The sequence below is a fragment of the Syngnathus scovelli genome, chromosome 5, assembly GCF_024217435.2.
Source record: "Syngnathus scovelli strain Florida chromosome 5, RoL_Ssco_1.2, whole genome shotgun sequence".
NCBI classification, from domain to species: Eukaryota; Metazoa; Chordata; class Actinopteri; order Syngnathiformes; family Syngnathidae; genus Syngnathus; species Syngnathus scovelli.
The window spans coordinates 15,851,160-15,871,374 of record NC_090851.1 but is presented as its reverse complement, the minus strand read 5'-3'; the positions used below and the strand labels follow the sequence as shown (position 1 = coordinate 15,871,374).

Here is a 20,215-nt window from a genome sequence, read left to right as displayed (position 1 = left end):
CCTGGTCTCCTCCTTCTCCGAGTTGTAGATGTTTACACGGCATCTGTTCAAGCCCATTGTTACTCAATGTAATGCAACGTTTACCAAACACTGGAGTGAAATCCTGCACCCACTGCTTCTCCTTTGTCCCATAACCTGGGTGAGTTCAACGTCTTTCCAGATGGGAAATGCAGATCGTTAATACTGGATCCAAATGGTTGTACTCAGTTGTAGGATATCCCGTAGATTATGAATGTGAAAATGAGAGGCGTGAAAGAGTGCTGAGAAAGGGGTGGGGAAGGAAATAGGTGGAGTTAGGAGGGCAGGTACAACTGTTGAATAAATCTGTAATTATTATCCAACAGTTTACTTAGACTATATGACGCGCTCACTCACTCACTCACTCACTCACTCACTCACTCACTCACTCACTCACTCACTCACTCACTCACTCACTCACTCACTCACTCACTCACTCACTCACTCACTCACTCACGCACAAACACGCACGCACGCACGCACGCACACGCACACACACACACACACACACACACACACACACACACACACACACACAGTATTTGTTTGGACTGATAGGCAGAAGGAGAGAGGGAGACAGTGAAAAGGGGGAGGGAAAGCAATACCCAACCAAAAGAGTAGAAACAGACGGAATACTGAGCAAGCCTCCGAGTGTGTTCAAAGACAGAGAAGGCGTCAGATAGGTATGTGAGTCCTCAGGTAGGTGGACAGCAAAAAAGAAAGAATTCAAAGTGAGCGATAGGTTGACACAGAGAAGCCAAAGTGTATAGGATCATGTCTTTGAATGGGAGGGTGGCTCTGGTGACCGGGGGAGCTCAGGGCATTGGGAGAGCCGTAGTCCAGTCCCTCCTACAGAGCTCAGCTAAGGTCAGTCCTGATCTGTCTAACCGCTTCTTGTCATCACTTTGACCGTTTCTCACTCTGTCGAAACATTGCCATGAAACCAATTGTGTTTCCCTGAATAGACAGCTCTTGCACAACTGTCTTGACTCTTATCTTTTGCTGCACAACCTGTTTTGACCTAACTGCTTTGGTTTCACCTGGTGGCACAGATTCTGTGTGCTAATTTGCATCACTGTCATAGAATGATCTAGTCATGAAAGTGACTGTTTTGATGAAGCGGTCTGGGGGATTGTTGGCTGAAATACTGACAATATTACCTGAGACTGATTGGCAGTCGAGTGTATTTATTTTACACAAACAAACAAAAACATCAGCACAGTCCTTTTGATGTTTTCCTTCAAGCTTTTGTGTCCTTTAGGTGGCTGTGGTTGACCTGAACAAGACCTGTGGTGACGAGTGCAAGAAACAACTGGACACGGAATTTGGAGCTGACAGCTGCACTTTTATTCAGTGTGATGTTTCCAATGGTGACTCACTGAGAGGTAACAGCTTGTGGGAGTGACATAGTGTAATAGGGAACATTTCATATAGTTATCCCATAATAGAAAAGTCAAATTTTTGTTCCTATGGTTTTAGCCCAACACGATAGCGAATTCATAAAAGGTCTCGGATTGGTAAATGATTTCCGACTTTCCAAGAGGCTTTACAAACGTTTTCCAGAAGCGTTTCCTTGCTTCTATGCTTGCATATGCTGACGGTTACATTGAGAGTGTGAGAACAGCTGCCACAGACAAGCTGTGACAATCCGGTCACTTGAGGTTCTCGCTGACAAGCAGCAATCAGAGTTCAGTTCAAATGAAGCTTGTCTGTTCTTGTACGTAGTCACATGACTGCTTGTTTCGCTGCATTTCTACTGTTGGTTCGACAGTGCGTTATGTTGAACATTGTGCACTGTATATGGGGAAATGCGCCTTCGAGGAAGCAAAAGGAAAGTGCTTTCCATGTGTGACACTGCAAAACCCTGCAGGAACTGTGGAATGCTGTTTGACGTTGCTTCTAAATGTGTGACTGCTGTCAATTAGAATGTGTCTACCTAGTATGTGATGAAAAGATAACTTTTCTGAAGTCAGGTGTGTTTGTTTCTGATTGTGTGTTGGCCAAGTGTGGAATGCAGCCGCTATTGACACATGCAGGTTTTACCACCTCTTCAGTTGTTGATGAAACCTGATCTGTCTGTTCACATGTGGAGATAAACAAACTGGTGGCTCCCTGTGGGAGGGATTTGTGCACGAAAAAGCCATTGACGGGTCCTTAAGTGACTGAAAATGTACTGAATCCGTAAATAAAAAGGGAGACAGTACAACGACACCGTTCTGAACTAACTGGAGATGACGTGTGGTTTAGACAGCTGAAGAGAAACTTTGAAGATATAGAGAAAGCATAAAATATCATTTCTAGTTCAAAATGAGCTATCATGGACCAAGTTTAGATACGTTCTTCGGTAATAAAAGAAGGAATGGGTTACAAAGCTATCAACAGTCACCAGAAATCACCAGAAAGTGATTCTAAGTGAATAGAAGCTCAGCTGTCAGGGGCTACAATTCATACTTTTTTACTTTCTTAATTTTTGCCGCATTCCGCTGAAGCAAGCTGTGAACCATCCAGCCCTGTTTTGCAGCGAATTTATCCCATCTATACTATCACGATTAAAAGAAAAAATAAAGCTGATGACCAACAACATACAAGTAGTAGCTTTTTGCCTTTGGAAATTTCCGGATGTCGTCTCAAAAAAGAAGCACGCAGACCTCAAACAGGTTGTGCCATAAGACTAAACCTTGAGTAAAGGGGTACAGACTAATTTATGGGGGCCAACAACCCCAGACAGAAGGTCTTTTTGATCAATATTAACCAATTAGGGTGGGTCCCCGAGATGCCCTCCTCCTCTTCTTCTTCATCTTAACAACTCTCTCATCCACTCTAATGGATAGTTCATGGATAGTTTCTGCCTGCATCTCATTTGAGGAAGTAAGAATTTCCTTGCTGTTGGGGGGTATAACATATGTCACAAGTAATTGATCTTAATTCAAAGGATGCTCCACATGGCCTGATGGCATAATGTTGGCTATACCATGAGTTTTCTTCCTTTGTACTCATGGCAACAAAGGTTGGAAATAATTTTTGCAATTTTTTTGCAATTATTGGTCAGTAATTTTCAGTGGGAGTAGCGTTCCCCGTGGCAGTTGCTTTCTAGTATAAGTCACATTCCATTAGACGAGATTAGTTTATTTTTCACCAGTATTACATCATCCTTTATCATATGGCGGGCATTAAAACACGACCTCAAATTAAGTGTAATGCAGCAAAATAATGTAATAATGAAATAAGAAATCTTCCAGGAAATTATTTGCAAAACAAAAACACTGAAACATTGTAGATATAAAATAATCAATATCAATATTCTCTCTGTCCCTCTTGGGCAGATTTATTCAAAACATTTAAACCAGTGGTTCTTAACCTTATAGGAGGTACCGAACTCTATCAATTTCATATGCGCATTCACCGAACCCCTCTTTAGTGAACAAAGTGTTTTTTTCAAATTCAAGACTTCAATATTTATTTATTGCTGGTGCACAAAATGAACCATGCATGAACATCACCTTGTTCAAAGAACATAACCAACACAATGCATGAACTCAAAACAAATTACCGTATTGGCCCGAATATAAGATGACCCTGATTATAAGACGACCCCCTCTTTTTCAAGACTTAAGTTTGAAAAAAGACTTTTTGAACACCAAATGTAATATTTATACAGAAAATAATTACAGTAAATCTGAAACAAATGATTATAATAATATATTCGAGAGAAAAACCATGTTATTTTGCCTCATTCAAATCATGCAAAAACTGTCTATCACATCTTAATATCTGAATATTTAAATGTATAAACTAAAATGCAATCACATTTGTAAATGAATGGCTTCTGGTTTTTGAATTGTAAATAAACCAATCTACTGTGATAAAACAACAAAATTGCAATAACTGCATTAACCATCAAAGTGAAGTCTAACTGTAACTAGTCTTGAAACAAAGCTGAATAAGGAAAAACATTGCAATAAAATAATGAAAACTGCTACCGCTATTATTGGGGAGCCTGAGGACTGTACAGGGCATTGGCTCGGATGGTTATGCTCTTTTCGCCCCCGGGTGTCGGTCAGAACACAGGAGGGAAGATGTGGTTCAGTTTTGATTGCTTTACTGAATTACTGGCAAAAAAGTAACAGGCACTGTGGCTCATAGTTGCATACAGGCAAACTGGCAAAAGGGTATAGGCACATGTTTGGTCGTAAGGATGTGAGAGCAGGTGTGTGTAGTGCACATGGGTGAGTCTTTGGGTGTGAATGTGATTTTTGTGTGTGTGATTATTGTATGAAGCGTGTGAAGGGTGTGTGGGGTGTGTGTGGTGTGTGTGGTGTGTGGTTCTGCAACAGACAGAAATACAGCACGCAAGTCAACGCTCAACTTCTAACATCACACAACACTAGTAGACGGCAAACATTACATAACTAACTGCGCATAACGGTTACGCTATACTAAATAACCATAAATGAAATACTCTCAGCAACACACCAAACATAAGTCATCGAGACAACAAAATACATTTGCTGGCGACTGTTAGTCGCCGTGCCGCTGCGTAATGGCTACTCGTACAATGTGAAGCAAACTTAAAGGAGTTTGACGAAGCTATCAAACGGCGCACGCACGAAACAAACCGCAATCAGACAAACGGCACAACAGTAGACAGTAGTAACAATGAAATGCATATACTCACTTTGTGTCAAAGACGCACACGATCACAGCAACATACTCAGTCGATACCAGCAACCTTTAAATTACCGCTGCGCACAAGCTCCAATAATCGCGATAAGCTGAGGTAACTCACGCGAGACTTAAGGCACGGTGACGTAACTTTCCAACATTTTAACATCAACATAGGAACCTTTCTAACAGCTATTTTTATTTTTATTCTTTGTGACGGGTTTGCTTTGTCCTGGGGAGTTAAGTTCAGCATTACCTTTAAAGATATCTGCCACGTCTAGCGTTGTAACTGGGTATAATGTCTAGACCCCGAATGTAAGCCGACCCCCACTTTTTCAGTATTATTTCAATGCAAAAAATATCGTCTTATATTTGGGCCAATACGGTACATACCTGCAAATCAGTGTGACTTGTGCTGTTGCCTTTGTGAGACCAGTTCAGATATGTGTCGTCACGAATTTACACAATAATTCAGGTGTGTTCAGACCTCCGCAGTGGAGGCTCTGCCGAACCCCTGATACTGACGCACCGAACCTTTAGGGTTCGGCCGAACCCAGGTTAAGAACCACTGATTTAAACTATGTTTTTTTGAGGCATAACAATTCATATTAAAGCAAAGATTACAAAAAATGAAAACTATCCACTTGACCTGTGTATTGCAATAAGTCACACGTGGTTCATTCATCATGCGCGGCAATCGTGATGTGATGTCTTCTTTAGTAGAGGTCTCCAGGAAAAGTGATCAAAAAGCCTCATCTAATTTTCCCTACCTATTTTGACCTCCTCGCACATCGCTCCTCTATAGGATGAGCCTCTATGGAGGCTAAACACTGCCGGTCGTCTTTTGTACTTGTCATTCGGCGTCTTGCTTTGTGTGCATGTGTGTCACATCACAAATGCGTTCCATTCACATTTGTTTTTGGAAAGTGAATGAGTACATAAAATGATGGAATTTAACAAAAAAAATCCACAACTATCTTGTCAAAGTTAAATTTTGTTTGTTGAAAAAGAATCATAAAAGTACTATTTTTCTGCTCCTCTTGACGTAGTTTGAGAAACCCTGCATTCAACGATTGTTATCATAAGAGCCCGTGTCAAATTTTATCCTTTGTTATACAAATGTCTTGAATCATTCACTCATGCCATTTGATTTCTGTCATTTAGATGCCTTCCAGAGCACCGTCGATCAGTTTGGTCGTCTAGACATTGTCATCAACAATGCTGGAATCAACAATGAAAAGAACTGGGAGAAGACCATTCAAGTGAACTTGGTGAGGTGATGATAATAGGTGTGGAGTTTATTTATTTTGCTAACTAATACTACAAACTTCAATGTACTCCTTAGAATCCCCACAAAGTACATTTGTGAGCTTCCAAATATTGATTCACTCAACAGACTACAAATCTGAAACGTTATCAAGCTTTCCCAAAGCTGGATGATTAGCTGATCTATTAAATCAGGTGTCTAGGAGAAGTGACACACCTAAAACAGGCTGGATAGGGGCTTTTGAGAATCAGAATTGGGCCTCCCTGACCTACAGTGGAGGCTGACAGGCTACCTGCCTTTGCCAACCACTGCCGCTGTAAATGAGAACATGACACCTTACAGTTTTAGGAGTGCTATCTGAATCATGGCAGCACTTATTGATGCAGTTTTACAGCAAAATAAACCAGGAAAAAAAGAAGAACAGTGCCATGTACTATTTTACTATGTCAAAACAGGTCAAACGGATGCTGCGCAGGTTATGTCATTATTTTGATACTTAATCAAATTTAGCTCTTTTTTTTTACAGGGAATCAGTTCCCATTAATACTTGCATTACTAATTTAATGTTCATATACTGCCTAATCAAATGAAGGACAATCAATTTTCAGTATTATTTTGCTTTAACTTTAGTTGAGCTTTAGCCTTCAAATAGGCAGTCAGCTTCATATTTCTTGACCGCGCAAATTCAATCTCTGACCAAGTCTGCTGGGTCCAAATGAGTAAAGTAAGTAAACCAACTACAGCTACCCAGCGAGTGAATTAGAAAAACTTTTTTTTTTTTTACAGTGAAGTGTTTTGAGTAGATGGTCATCATATTCACCGGAGGAGCGGCCTTTAAAATGTGATTTAATTGAATTTATGAGCGATTGTGTACATTAAACTTGTTTCTCGATTATTTTAGTGCTGTTTGGAGTTATATTTCCTTTGTGTGGCTTGACTAATTTCCTGTTCCTGCCAATTCTTTGTCCAGAGGCATAATGCTGTCAACTCTTAGTTTGTCATTCACACAGCCTCGGGAGCAGGAGTGACACTTTTTTGGGAGCCGGGGAAGATTTAGCACTGTACAAATTCTGCCAAGCAAACAAAATAAAAAAGCAATGTTTAGACTCCCTGGGAGATTTATAAAGTTTTCGTTGAAAGTGAAATGTTACGATAACAAATCATCGTTTTGCACTCAGCATTTTCTTCTATAAATATGCCTATGTCCTCAAACCATAAAATAATTTGTAATTAAGCATTTTGTATATGATATTTCAACACCAAAGATCATACTAATGTAAATCCAGAGGTTCTATTCTTGACAGACAACAAGGTAGAGCAATAGTCTTCCGTTTTAACACATTTTCCGTCCACGTGCCTCATGTGATGCATTGTGGAGCTCGGGAATGGATTCACACAGAAAAATACATGAGAAGGAAAAAAGAGGAGTTGCTCTCGTGAACTATTATATGACTGCAAAGTAATTGTAATTCTACAATTTGGCTGAGCACCGAGAGCAGAAATGTTTATCTTTCTTTACCATCTTTGACTGCTGAGCTAATTAAGAGGAGGAAATTCCTCATCAACAAACATAAGCAGGGATTGTTTTCCAGGGGACTTATCTGATGTTCTATAGGATTTTCTTGGTATGTGCTAGTAAGGACGTAAAATCGCTCCTAAGTTGTTACCATGTTTGAACAAAATGTTCCAATTTTGATTAACATGTAATTAAAAAATTATTAAGATTTTAATTTCTGCTTGTGTGCCACACGTCTGTTGTGAAGAATGTCACCATGATGAGGTTGTCCATTTTGTTACAGACGTCTGTCATAAATGGGACCTACCTGGCTCTAGAACATATGAGTAAGGAGCATGGCAAGGAAGGAGGCACAATCATCAATGTTTCTTCTATGGCAGGTACTAAACAGTTACACACTATATTGTGCACACTGTCACATGTGGACAAATAGCTTGCACTGCCACCATTTTTTTCGCCTTCAAGAGCAAATCAAATTTTTCACAAATTAAATTCATACACAGACATTGACTCACTAGATCAGGGGTTACCAATTCTGGGCCTCGGTGTCCGCCAGTGTCCTGCATGTTTTCCATGTCTCCCCTGGTGCAACACATCTGATTCAAATGGTTGGGTGATCAGCAAGTTCTACAGAAGCTGGATAACCATCCCGAAGATTTGAATCAGGTGTGTTGCAGAAGTGACATGTAAAAATAGGCAGGACACCAGACCCCGAGGACTGGGATCAGGGACCCCTGTACTGAATGAATAGAGAAATGCACATCTTGCTAGATGGATCAACATCTTGCTTCTTGTTGTTCATATAAAATGACAAAGCCTCATTATAAACAAATGACCTTTTGGTGAGTACTTTTACCTATAGAACTGTCCCACAAACATCCTGTCTCACCTTGTGCTTTGACCTGAGACCTACCATAAAGCAGAAGTGTATTACCGTTTTTTCGCACCATAAGGCGCACTGGATTGTAAGGCGCACCCTCATAGAATTTTTTATTTTAGAAATTATTTCATACATAGGGCGCACTGGATTAAAAGGCGCATAAAATAGAAGCTATATTGCAACAAACTGAGGTTGACTATGGTTGCGGTATGCATCCACTAGCCAATAAACAATGAGCCTTTTGTAAACAATCGCGTTTCTCAAACTATCTCCTATAAAATGATCGGAACTGACTAAAGTTCGATCTAACACATTGGTACTGCTTACTTATGTTTCCCTTCCATATCGATCCGTAAATTTACTTGAAACATTAACGGAGCAGCCTATTTTGAAATGAAATAGCCTTGTGCATATAGCAGCTATCATTATAGCATGAGCCACCCGCAAACTCCCATGAGCCTCAGCTCGCAGACCCCCATGAGCCTCAGCTCGCAGACCCCATGAGCCTCAGCAAAGTGTCGTGGCTGCCCCCTGTAAACAATCGCGTTTCTCAAACAATCTCCTATAAAATGATCCGAACTGACTAAAGTTCAATCTAACACATTGGTACTGCTTACCTAGGTTTCCCTTCCATATCAATCCGTAAATTTACTCGAAACATTAACGGAGCAGCCTATTTTGAAATGAAATAGCCTCGTGCTTATAGCAGCTATCATTATAGCACTAGCCACCCGCAAACTCCCATGAGCCTCAGTTCGCAGACTCCCATGAGCCTCAGCAAAGTGTCGTGGCAGCCCCCTGTAAATAATCACATTTCTCAAACTCTCTCCCATAAAAGTGATCGCAACGGACTAAAGACTGATTTAACACATTGGTGCTGCTTATTCATGATTCCATTGGATATTGATCCGTAAACGTACTCGAAAACATTAACGGAACAGCCTCTTTTGAAATGAAATAGCCTCGTGGGTACAACAGCTACTCAGTGACGCCCCCTGACCACGGTTGCCGTAATGCTGGGAAGCAATGCGACCTTGTAATTTACTAGTCGTACTAAGACGTACTGAAACATTTTGGCAGAGCGCTGTGTACAAACCAGTGTGAATCAACAAATTCATCAATTGATCCATATATAAGGCGCTCTGCATTAAAAGGCGCACTGTGGTTTTTTTAGTGAAGTTTAAGTTTTTAAGTGCGCTTAATAGTGCGGAAATTACGGTAAACTATATAAATGGGGAAACTAACTATTGTAGGTAGTCAACATATATGGAGTAGTATGACTTTCTCCAAGGACCTGAATCGACAGTGGAGTGGTGGAACTGGTTTGCTTTTCACATATGACCCCATTTGGTTAATTTTACTCAGTCAACTCCATCAGGGGAGGGCCTTGGTGATCCGCATCCAGGTGAAACAAAATATGGCCCAATGGATTTATTCATCTTTGGGGTATTAAGCCATGCTTTGTCTGGTTTTCCACCTTGGCATAAAGAATAAAAAACACAACAACGTAGAGACACAAAACCCCTCCACCAACTTTCGGGCTTAGCTTCAGGGAAGGGCCTTGGTGATCCGCGTCCAGGCGAAACAAAATATGGCCCAATGAATATCTTTACTTCGGGGTTATTAAGCAGTGCTTTGTCTGGTTTTTCACCTAGGCATAAAGGCATAAAAACACAACAATGTAGAGACACAAAAACCCCTCCGCCATGATAAGGTGATGGCTGAAGGAGTAGCTGTTGATATTTTCTTTAGATTATTGCTATATGTTTAATTAACATTAATATGGCTGTCTTTTCTGCATCGTTTTGCTACAGCCTTCCTGCACTCTCCTCACCAGCCTGTCTACACAGCCACAAAACATGGAGTCATTGGTTTTACCAGGGTTATGGCCGTAAGTAGCACATATTCAAATGCACCATTAGTAGCTAGATAGGAGCTAGTCATGTAAACCAAACATATACTTTGAATGCTGTCTACGGTGGGACATCACTGTCATATTTTACAGGATGCATCTTCGCAGAGTGACTACGGCGTGCGTATCAATGTGCTGTGTCCTGCCTTTGTCGACACTCCTCTGCTCCACTCAGTAGAACAGGAGGAAAACATGGGGAAATTTGTCAAATTCAAGGATGATTTCAAGCGCAGCATGAACAAGTTTGGAGTTTTACAGTGAGTATGCCTTCCATAACACATGCAAACATAAAAGTTGTAATTCATTCTGTAATCATGCGATTACCAACTGTAATGGAATGTAGTGGAACAACTAAGCTTGAACAGTCTCTTCTGAAATAGTAGCTGACCATTTATTTTGATTTAATAGAAATAAAAGTAGTTACGGAACTATCATCTTAATTTGCTGCTTTTACAGTTAATCATTTAATTTTAATTGTACAAGAAAGAATTTAAGGAAATTTATATTATTGTGGTGGACCTCAGGACCAGGCCTCTCACCCAGCAGGCCTGTCTGTGCGCGCCATTGTTGGATGGAAGTAGACTTTTCCTTGCACATTAATGTGGTGTTCATTTGCATCAAAATTGGGGTGTTCAACACACAAACCCGAGTACATCGTGCCTGACATTATGGTAATCTTTTCTTGATCAGCCGATCAACGTGCACTTAATTCATGTACGTTGACCGGGGATTTTGAAATTGTGGTGGGGGTGTGGGTGCTGTGGATGCCAGCCCCCCTCTCCTTTTAATACTGAAGGCACTGCTAATAAAATATATTTGAGATGATAATGATTATAATTTCTTCAATCAATGGATTTCTACAATGATTCAGAGTGTCCCACGCTGTCGTCATATTTCTAAATGAAAAATCATGATGTCCACCATGAACAACCGCAGAGCGCCAAATTTGTCTGCCTGCACCTCAATTAAATACACCAAAATTGTGTTAGACCACCTGCGCATCGAAATAAAGCTCCCTTGACCTGTCTTAAATGTTGTCTATTTTTTGTTGCCAAATTGCAAAATGCCCCTGAGGCACGCCAAGAAGACCTAGTGCGGTATAACGTGTCAACAAATTCACAAACATGCCAAACTAAACCCAGCATTAAAATGATGATGCATCCATTTTTTTGCCAAACACAGACTTCTTTCTTTTACCAAATTGCCAGATGAGTTGATGGCCAGATGGCCCAAAAATGCTTGACCAGACTTGCGCTGGCATGAATGAAGCTAATTTTACGGCAAGCGCACAGTCGCCAGTGTAGAAAAATACGGCCTTCGTGTGTGATGTCTTGGTTGACAGAAAATTGGGTTGAAATGAAAATGTATGAATCTGTGGCCTATGAATTAACTCAGCTCGCAATATGTTCTTTGAATACAGGACATCAAAAGGCTGACAATAAATCCAGATATAGTTCTTAAAGATTTAGTTAAACCATTTGTTGAAAAGTATAGAAGACAGCACAGTTTTTTTGTGATTTTTTTACCCTATTCTGTTTAGATTCCTGTTACTGTCAAGTTGTTTATGTTGTTTGGAGTTGGGAGGATGTTTTGTCTTTGAGGAAATTCATGTATAGTATAGTTATAATCAGCCAACAAATGGCTTGTGACACTAAATTACTCACATTAAAGTGAACCAGTAGTGTCAGAGGTGATGATGAACATTGTTTAAATAATAAAGTCAACACTAACACTACAAGCCCCAATCCATAATTGAGGCTGATATAAGTATAGATATATAGTTGCGATTGTGGGGAGTATTTTATGGCGTAGTGCAAGATGTTGGCAAAGCTTTTTAATAGTAAAGAGGCCTCTCCAGAGAAGTGATTAAACCAGATCAGTGCAGGGGTGTCCAAACTCAGTCCTGGAGTGCTGCTGTCCTGCCTGTTTTCCATGATCAAGCTTCATCAGAGCTTGCTGATGAATTCATTATTTGAATCAGGTGTCTTGCAGCAGAGGATCTTAGAAGACAGGTAGGACTGCGTCCCTCCAGGACGGGAGCTAGACATGCCTGGTCTCGTCTATGCTAATCTAAGTGGCTTTTTTTTTTTTTTTTTTAAATGTCGTTTAATACCAATCTCCTTCCTCATCTCCAGGCCATCAATGATCGCAGAAGGTATGATGAGATTGATTAACGACACCAGCCTAAACGGTGCAGTGATGAAGATTACATGCTCCAAAGGAATCCACTTCCACACTTATGAACCCATGTCTGCTTGACCATTGCATAATGGATTACCCCGTGCTGGAGAGCTGAAGAGAGCAGTGGTACAAAGCTGTAACCTGAAAGACGGGAACATAATAGTCTGATATGTCAGGACATGTGGTGGGAATCCTATCAGCATAGAACCCACAAATGTTTGGATTCTAGTGCACAACGTGGCTTGAACATTACTTAAATAGTATGTCAATACAAATAAAGGAACAAATTTCTATGACAAAATAATATAATTAATGCAGTACTAGCTTTATTACCAATGCAACCCTCAGAAAACCAAAAGTGCAATACAATGGACCCCCGGCCGCTATTCCACCACCCAAAAAACCACAGTGGTCATAGAATCTGACAAAAGTAATACATTCAAATGGATGTGCAAAATAGAAAATGAAAATCAGATATTACTTTTGAATTGTTTCATCAGAATTATTTTGAAAAACAAATGCATGAAATTGGCCTGGACAAAAATAATGACAAATACGACTTGATAGAGTAATAACTACAATGAACTTTCAATGAGACATACACCTCTGAACGGGTATTTTGGCCCACTCATCATGACCAAATTGCGCCAGTTGTGCTAGGTTTGAAGGGTCTTATAGCATTTATCTTATAGGGTGCTTGTATAAATAGTGGTCTCTCGATTATCGCGCGGGTTTCGTTCCTCAAATCGTTCCTGAAAATGCCCGCAATACGTGAAATCCGCGAAGTCGAGGTTGGCTTTTGATGACAATTTTTTTTCCTCTAAAACTTGATAGACTTAATAATTTTACCTTTTAAAATGCAAAATGAAGAATAAATAGCGAGCCGCAGGCTCTGTGAGGAGTGTCTTCTGCCCGCTGGCAACAGACTAATACAACGGAACTTTGGCTAAAACTTCAGTTAAAATATTTTTATTTGAACCTAAAATGGTTTACCAGAACAAGACTCCTGCCATGCATTTTAGCCAAGGGTACAATCCTGGTGGATTAATGCGACGTTCAACCTTTAAAATCAAGTTTGATGGCCATGCCTGTTCCTCCTCTGCTGCTTCTTATTGGTCGTTGTTATCTTCTTGGTTGTCATCTTCTTCTTCTTCGTCCTTGTTGTTTTCTTCTCTCTTCTTTTAAAACCAGGAAGAAGCACTACTGCTGCTATATATATATGCTGATATATATATATATATATATATATATATATATATATATATATATATATATATATATATATATATATATATATATATATATATATATATTGCATATATAGTCAATCATGAAGCTTCTGTAATTAAGCAGTCACTACTGTAACTAACTATTATTACCTAAGTAATATTTGCACAAAAAACGTGGGATTGTTTGCATTTGTGTTTTGACTTAGAAGGATGTTTGCTGCCAATTACCACACATTGAGCAGTGATAATTGACATTTGAATATACTGTTTGTTGATGTTGTTTTACCTTATCCTCAAATGCATGTATGCAAAGGGAGCAGCTGCCAGAGTTGTGCTTGGAGACTAAAAGAGAAAATCAAAAGTTATTAAAGCTTTGGAGCAGGTGGAAGCAAATGAAATAAAATCAAGACCATGACACCTTTATAGCTCATGTACGTACTTATTTAATACACCTGTTGTTAGGGTTGATAGATTAGCTTGATCCTATGCTTATTTTGGAATGTAACCTGTAATAATTAACCTAGCTTGTCCAGTCTTAACAAAAGTAGTAGAACAAAGTGCTAAGATCTTTTGAACTGATTGACCAGCTGCAGAGGAAGCAATCAAAGTTGTTCTGTTTACGCAACGTCGTAAAAAAAAAACCCTGCTATGCTTTGACCAGAGGCCAGGGGCTTCAACCCCATCCTGTCCACTCTCACCCTCACTCTCACCCCCACCCTGTTTCGCTCAATAAAAATGCTCTTGCAAGAGGCCTGAGTCAGACCTCATTCGATCATCGCTGTACGCACAGCGACGAATGATTCTCCACTTGCAAGTGCTTAAAAAGGGCATATTGTCTCCCGTGTGGTTCTTGCAAAAATAAGTTAGAGTGAGCACCACTCTAACATTTTGGTGCCGTGACCCGGATCCTCATACCCGCTGCTGGTGGACGGAGGACGGCGTGCTGACAAGCCAGCGTCCATTAGGAGGACCTAGAAAAGAAAGACCTGGGAAGAAAATTCTTCGCTGGGCCAGCATCTTAGGTCTGCCTTCGTCTGACAACAGTGGATTGACGGGGTCCGGTAGTGCAACGAACCAGGGCACAAGTAAGTAAAAGCCCTAAAGTAAAAGATGTGAAACGCATAAAAAGTAGAGGTGCACGAGATATCGCTTGGGTTTAAGTCCCAGTGGAAGAAACAGGCTAAGAAAAGCAGAGCTTCTTTTTCGTTCATCGAAGAAGTGCGTAGATTCTTCTTTGTCTGTTTTTCCAAGCTAAGGGATCGGGCTTGGGTTAGTGTCCTAGTGGAAGGAACGTGCTAAGAAAAACAGAGCTTCTTTTTTGTTAATCAAAGAAGAGCGTAGATTATTCTTTGTCCGTTTTTCCGGCCAAAGAACAGCTTGGGTACGACTCCCAGTGGAATAAACGGGCTAGAAAAAAAACAGAGCTTCTTTTTCTTAATTGAAGAAGGGCGTAGATTTTTTTTTTGTCCGTTTTTCCAAGCTGTTTGCATGAAAGTTGTGTGGTTGAGTGTGACTGGTAGGATAAATTGACTAAAAAGCAGTTCTAGCATTGATCCACGGCAATAACACTGGCTAGTAGCATTGAGGATCCTCAAAGAAAAAAAAACTTGAAAAAAATTGGAAAAACTAAAACTACTAAAATTAAGATGGGAAATAAAAACGGTAAATCTCTAGCTCTTGAAGGAGATGAGAAGCACATGGCGAGTAGATTTTCTAATTGTATGCAATACATACCGAAGTGGTAGAAAAAGTATGGGGTGCAAGGAAAGTTGAAATGTGGAACGTTGTGGTAGAACTTTTGGAGGAGAGTGTGGCTAGGAAGCCAAAGGGATTGAGAAAGGAAAGAAAAGAGAGAGAAGTGCATTGTGCTAGAGTGTGGTTGAAAGCTTCACAAGAGAGAAGAGAACAAATTCAAAAGACAAAAAATAGATAAAAAGTGATGAGGCCGCCATTTACTAATTAAGATTTGAAAAATAATTCAGGGTGCACAGTGGCATCCCATTCAATGATGCAGCTGAGAGTGCTTATCAGCAACATCTTAAAAATGCGCTCCTCACTGGTCTCCCCCCTGACTTAGGCAACTGGGTGAGGAAACACTTGGTGGAAGCGGACACTGCTTGTGTTACAACGACCATGCAGTGGGCCAGAGACGCTGACAAAGTGATCAAAAAAAGCGAAAGTTCTGATGAATTTCATCTAGATGATGATGGTAATGATCTAGATGAAGATACAACGGTCTTCTTCCAAAGTTCCCAAAGGGGCAGAGGAAGAGTTAGAGACCAACAAGGTCACAAGCCACTATTCAAATCAAAACCCTCATCAGATTCAGACAACTGTTGGAACTGTGGGAAACATGGACACTGGTCAAGAGAGTGTCGTCGTAAAAAACAAAACCCATCAAAGGGCGGAGGAAGAGGCAGAGCAAAAGTCAAATTTTCAGCATGACAAGCTTCCTCCCCTTTGACCGCTCATGCTCATACAGAGAAAGAAATAATAGATGTCCATACAACAAAACATGTCATTGTCAGATTATTAGAATTTATTTTTAGATTATTAGAGCTCCTGTCCATACAAGAAGTATGACAATGCTGTTTGTATGCCCAATGACAAATGACCAGAGATCAAATTGTGTGCACACTAAAGTTAAAATTTGCAAATCAAGTGGTAAATAAATGCAAATTGCTTCTAGAAGATAAATAAAAAATTAGAATGTGCTGTCCTCGCGTGTGTGGGCAGGAACCAGCTCATGATCAACTGCAGGAAATGGCCAGCCTGTGACGAATCATTGGTGCTGAGACTTACCTTTCGCGCGCGAGAGCTGTGCATGTATATGTGTATGTGTTAAAATGATGACAATTGGCTAAACTTGTAGTGTAAAGAAATTTGCTAGACTGTGGTCTATCCAATTTGCACCGCAGAACAGAAAGAATTTTGAAAAATAAAAATGAGAGGAAAAGAGAAAAATCTGTTTGCGCGAAGAAACTGATCCACACTAGTGCATGTTAGTGTCAAGCCCTCATGAGAAATTCGGGAAAAAAAAAAAAAACAACAGAACATGCTTGGAAGAAGCAAAATTGTGAATTTAAGACATTGCAATGCTACATTTAATAGGAATAATCGATTGGTTGTGTTATAAGATTATACATACTTCTATATGTGAGCTAAATCTGAGAGATTGAGTTCTTTAAATGAAAAAACAAAGAAAACAATTCTGATTAATTTGAATTAATGTGTGAACTGGGAAATTGAGAAGTGTTTTGGAAAGAAGGTCAAATTAAATGATGATAGAATCATATGTAGTAAAGGACACGTCTTCAAAAAAAAAAAACAAGTTTGACAAAGTGTGAGGCATGGGCGTTGCCAAGCCTCAGAAGGAGGGAGGGAGTAGGACAGATAGTGAAAGATAGTAATAATACAACACTTTACGACAAATTGATTCTCTAATACATTTGGCGTCATACCATCCATCCATCCATTTTCTGAACCGCTTAGTTCCCACGGGGGTCGCGGGCGTGCTGGGGCCTATCCCAGCCATCATCGGGCAGTAGGCGGGGGACACCCTGAACTGGTTGCCAGCCAATCGCAGGGCACACAGAGACAGACAACCATTCACACTCACACTCACACCTAGGGACAATTTGGAGTCTTCAATCGGCCTACCAAGCATGTTTTTGGAATGTGGGAGGAAACCGGAGAAAACCCACGCGGGCCCGGGGAGAACATGCAAACTCCACACAGCGAGGGCCGGACGTGGAATGGCGTCATACCATTAAGTTAAAATTTTCTCAAGCTCTTCAAACTTTTGCTTGAAGCAATCGGAAGATGATTGAAAAGTGACTAAATAAGCTATGAGGAAGTGGCGTAGGTGTTAAGGGCACGCACTTATGCGCTTCCCTGGCTAATCAACACTTGAATGAAAAGGAGGAGGGGGAATTGGCTGGGCTTGGTGAAAAACTGTGGACAAAGTGCCCATCTGATGTAGGACTTTTAATGTCCATTACTCCAGTACAAATCCAACCAAGATCAGAGAATCTCCTTTAAAACAGGAGGCAATAAATGGGATAGCCACTGTCATAAATGGTCTTTGGTTAGGAGGAATCATTAGGAAGCGCTCAAACTCTTCCCGCAAACACTCCTATTTGCCCAATTCAAAAGGGCAATACAATTGACTACAAGAGTTGCAAAGAACAGACGAAGAACAGTCCTTGGCAGATAGCATGATCAGAGGACTCAAACTGAAAGATGTGTCAAATGCAAATTTACTGCCGCCTGATCTTTCTTTCCCACAGGTCAACAACCGCTCCAAGCCAGAGACGACAGAAAGGTCGTCAAAAAGGACAAACTGGGCCAGCCATGGTGGGAGGGACCATTCCAAGTCTTGCTGACTACTCCCACTGCACTGAACATTGCTGGAAGGGCCAGCGAAGTTTCACCTCAACTACTGGACGTTACAGAGAATGCTGTACCCCATTTTCGGAGTGGGGGGAAGTCTGACTACAAAGGGGCTTCATCGTTTAGGGCGGGTCGTCTCAATGTTGGTGAAGAATGGAATCCATAAGATCCCCACTCTGACTCGGCAATGGGAAATATCGGTGTCTCTGCCATCCTCATAGCAATGGGGCTCCATATGCCAGGTGGATCCTCTGCTGCGTTGTGGCTGAAGCGTGCTATGGTCTATGGGCTCATCTGAATAGACCAAGTGACAATGTCGTCCGAGGAAAAAGATGGTCACATGATGAGAACTCTTTACTGGTCATGGGACTCCAGAAACCCATACAAAACCAACACTTGGTACCGGTGTGTGACGTTCACTGTGCGATCCCACACACAGGAGGGATGCTGTGTGTTCCAAACTCCCCCCCCCTTCCTCCACGCAAGTTCACCTGGAGGCCAGAACAATGACTGTCACCGAAGCGAAATGCATGACCTCTGTGGGAGGAGTTGGATTTCAACTCCGTCCTATCACAGTCAGTGACGCTACCCCTACTGCCCTGGACTCACAGAAAAGAACCTGTGATCAAACTCTTTTGTATTAATCTCAATGTGACTGTTGAAGGATGACAGATGCCACAAGTGGCCTAAACAAAAAGGCTACCTAGAATGGACTACACGTGTTTCATCCAAGAAAATGAAAGCCACGAATGCATTAACGACTGCTCTCCAGGAGGAAACTGGATGGGAGCTTTGGACATCACCGCTGAGTGCCAGGATGGGAGAGCCATTTCAAGGCGTAAGGGCTCTCCTACCAACATGGCTGCACCATCGGACGGGACCTACTTCATTCAGAATGGCTCGTGGTTTTGTGGTCACAAGAGTTGTCCGATGCTGCCCGCCAACTTGACACGGGTGTGTGCACCAGTGTGGGGGACCGACCACACCTACAGGATACAACATCATCAGCTGACGACAGCACACAACTCTTCTGGACGTCGACGCAGGGCTGTTGCAGCCTTTGAACCACATTACCCCGTCTGGGGTGCGACTGTCCCTGACAGCCACAAAATGTGGTCCGTCAGAGACAAAGTCGTTCATGCGCTTTTTCCTTGGATCGGAGTTGGAAAACAATCAGTCTTCATCGAGACACTGAACTATCATTTTCAAATCTTTGTGAATCTCTCACTGCAAGTCAATGATGAACACAACTGAGAGATTCAGGCTATTGGACTGATGGTCTTGCAAAAAAGGATGGTTCTGGACTTGATGACTGCAGAGCAAGGTGGCGTGTGCCACATCATTGGGACTTCCTGTTGCACATACATTCCAGGAGTTAATGACACTCACATCAACGACGCCGTGAACTCACTGAAGAACTTACAGCAGGCCTTGTCAAAAGACAAAGTCCCACATCAATGGAATTTCTTTTCATGACTATTCTCCGGGGGCTGGTGGCAACTGCTGTTGAAACTTGTGACTCCTATGCTTGTTGTGCTGGTATTGTTGTGCTCGTTTACGACCTGTGTCATCTCATGTTTGAAGTCAGCTGTATCAAGATCTGTGTCTTCTACCGTAGCTGAAGTGCGAATGCAACAGCTCAGGCATGTTGAATGTGATAATTTTAATGCGCTGCGGACAAAAGATTGCGATAATGCCGATTAGCTGAACGTTTTTCACAGAAACTTGATAATCTGACCGTTGGAAATGCCTCGCAAGTGATGAATACGTTGATGTACTGTTTCTTTGTTTTTATTTTTCTATCTTCATTATATTTTCTTGCATATGTTTGTTAATCGGGGTGACATAATCATATGATAAACAGGAGGGATATGTTAGGGTTGATAGATTAGTTTGATCCTACGCTTATGTTGGAATGTAACCTGTAATAATTAACCTAGATTGTCCTGTCTTAAAAGCAGTAGAACAAAGTGCTAAAATCTTTTGAACTGATTGACCATCTGCAGAGGAAGCAATCAAAGTTGTTCTGTTTACACAACGTCGTAAAAAAAACCCTCCTATGCTTTGACCAGAGGCCAGGGGCTTCAACCCCATCCTGTCCACTCTCAACCCCTCTCACCCCCACCCTGTTTCTCTCAATAAAAATGCTCTTGCAAGA

General features: G+C 41.1%; 1 protein-coding gene across 1 annotated transcript; it reads left to right on the top strand.

Annotated features, from left to right (window-relative positions):
* The first annotated feature begins 411 nt into the window (after positions 1 to 411).
* Positions 412 to 14,493, top strand: hpgd (15-hydroxyprostaglandin dehydrogenase). Its single transcript, XM_049721580.2, has 7 exons — positions 412 to 885; positions 1,280 to 1,403; positions 5,845 to 5,951; positions 7,747 to 7,843; positions 10,158 to 10,234; positions 10,349 to 10,512; positions 12,391 to 14,493. The coding sequence occupies exons 1-7, from the start codon at positions 793 to 795 to the stop codon at positions 12,512 to 12,514; spliced, it is 786 nt and encodes a 261-aa protein (XP_049577537.1). The 5' UTR covers positions 412 to 792; the 3' UTR covers positions 12,515 to 14,493.
* Positions 14,494 to 20,215: the final 5,722 nt, after the last annotated feature.

Coding starts and splice junctions, on each gene's coding strand:
- hpgd (XM_049721580.2), top strand. CDS start 793: ATGTCTTTGAATGGGAGGGTGGCTCTGGTGACCGGGGGAGCTCAGGGC. Junction 886..1,279: donor TCCTACAGAGCTCAGCTAAG/GTCAGTCCTGAT, acceptor TGTGTCCTTTAG/GTGGCTGTGGTTGACCTGAA. Junction 10,235..10,348: donor GTTTTACCAGGGTTATGGCC/GTAAGTAGCACA, acceptor CATATTTTACAG/GATGCATCTTCGCAGAGTGA.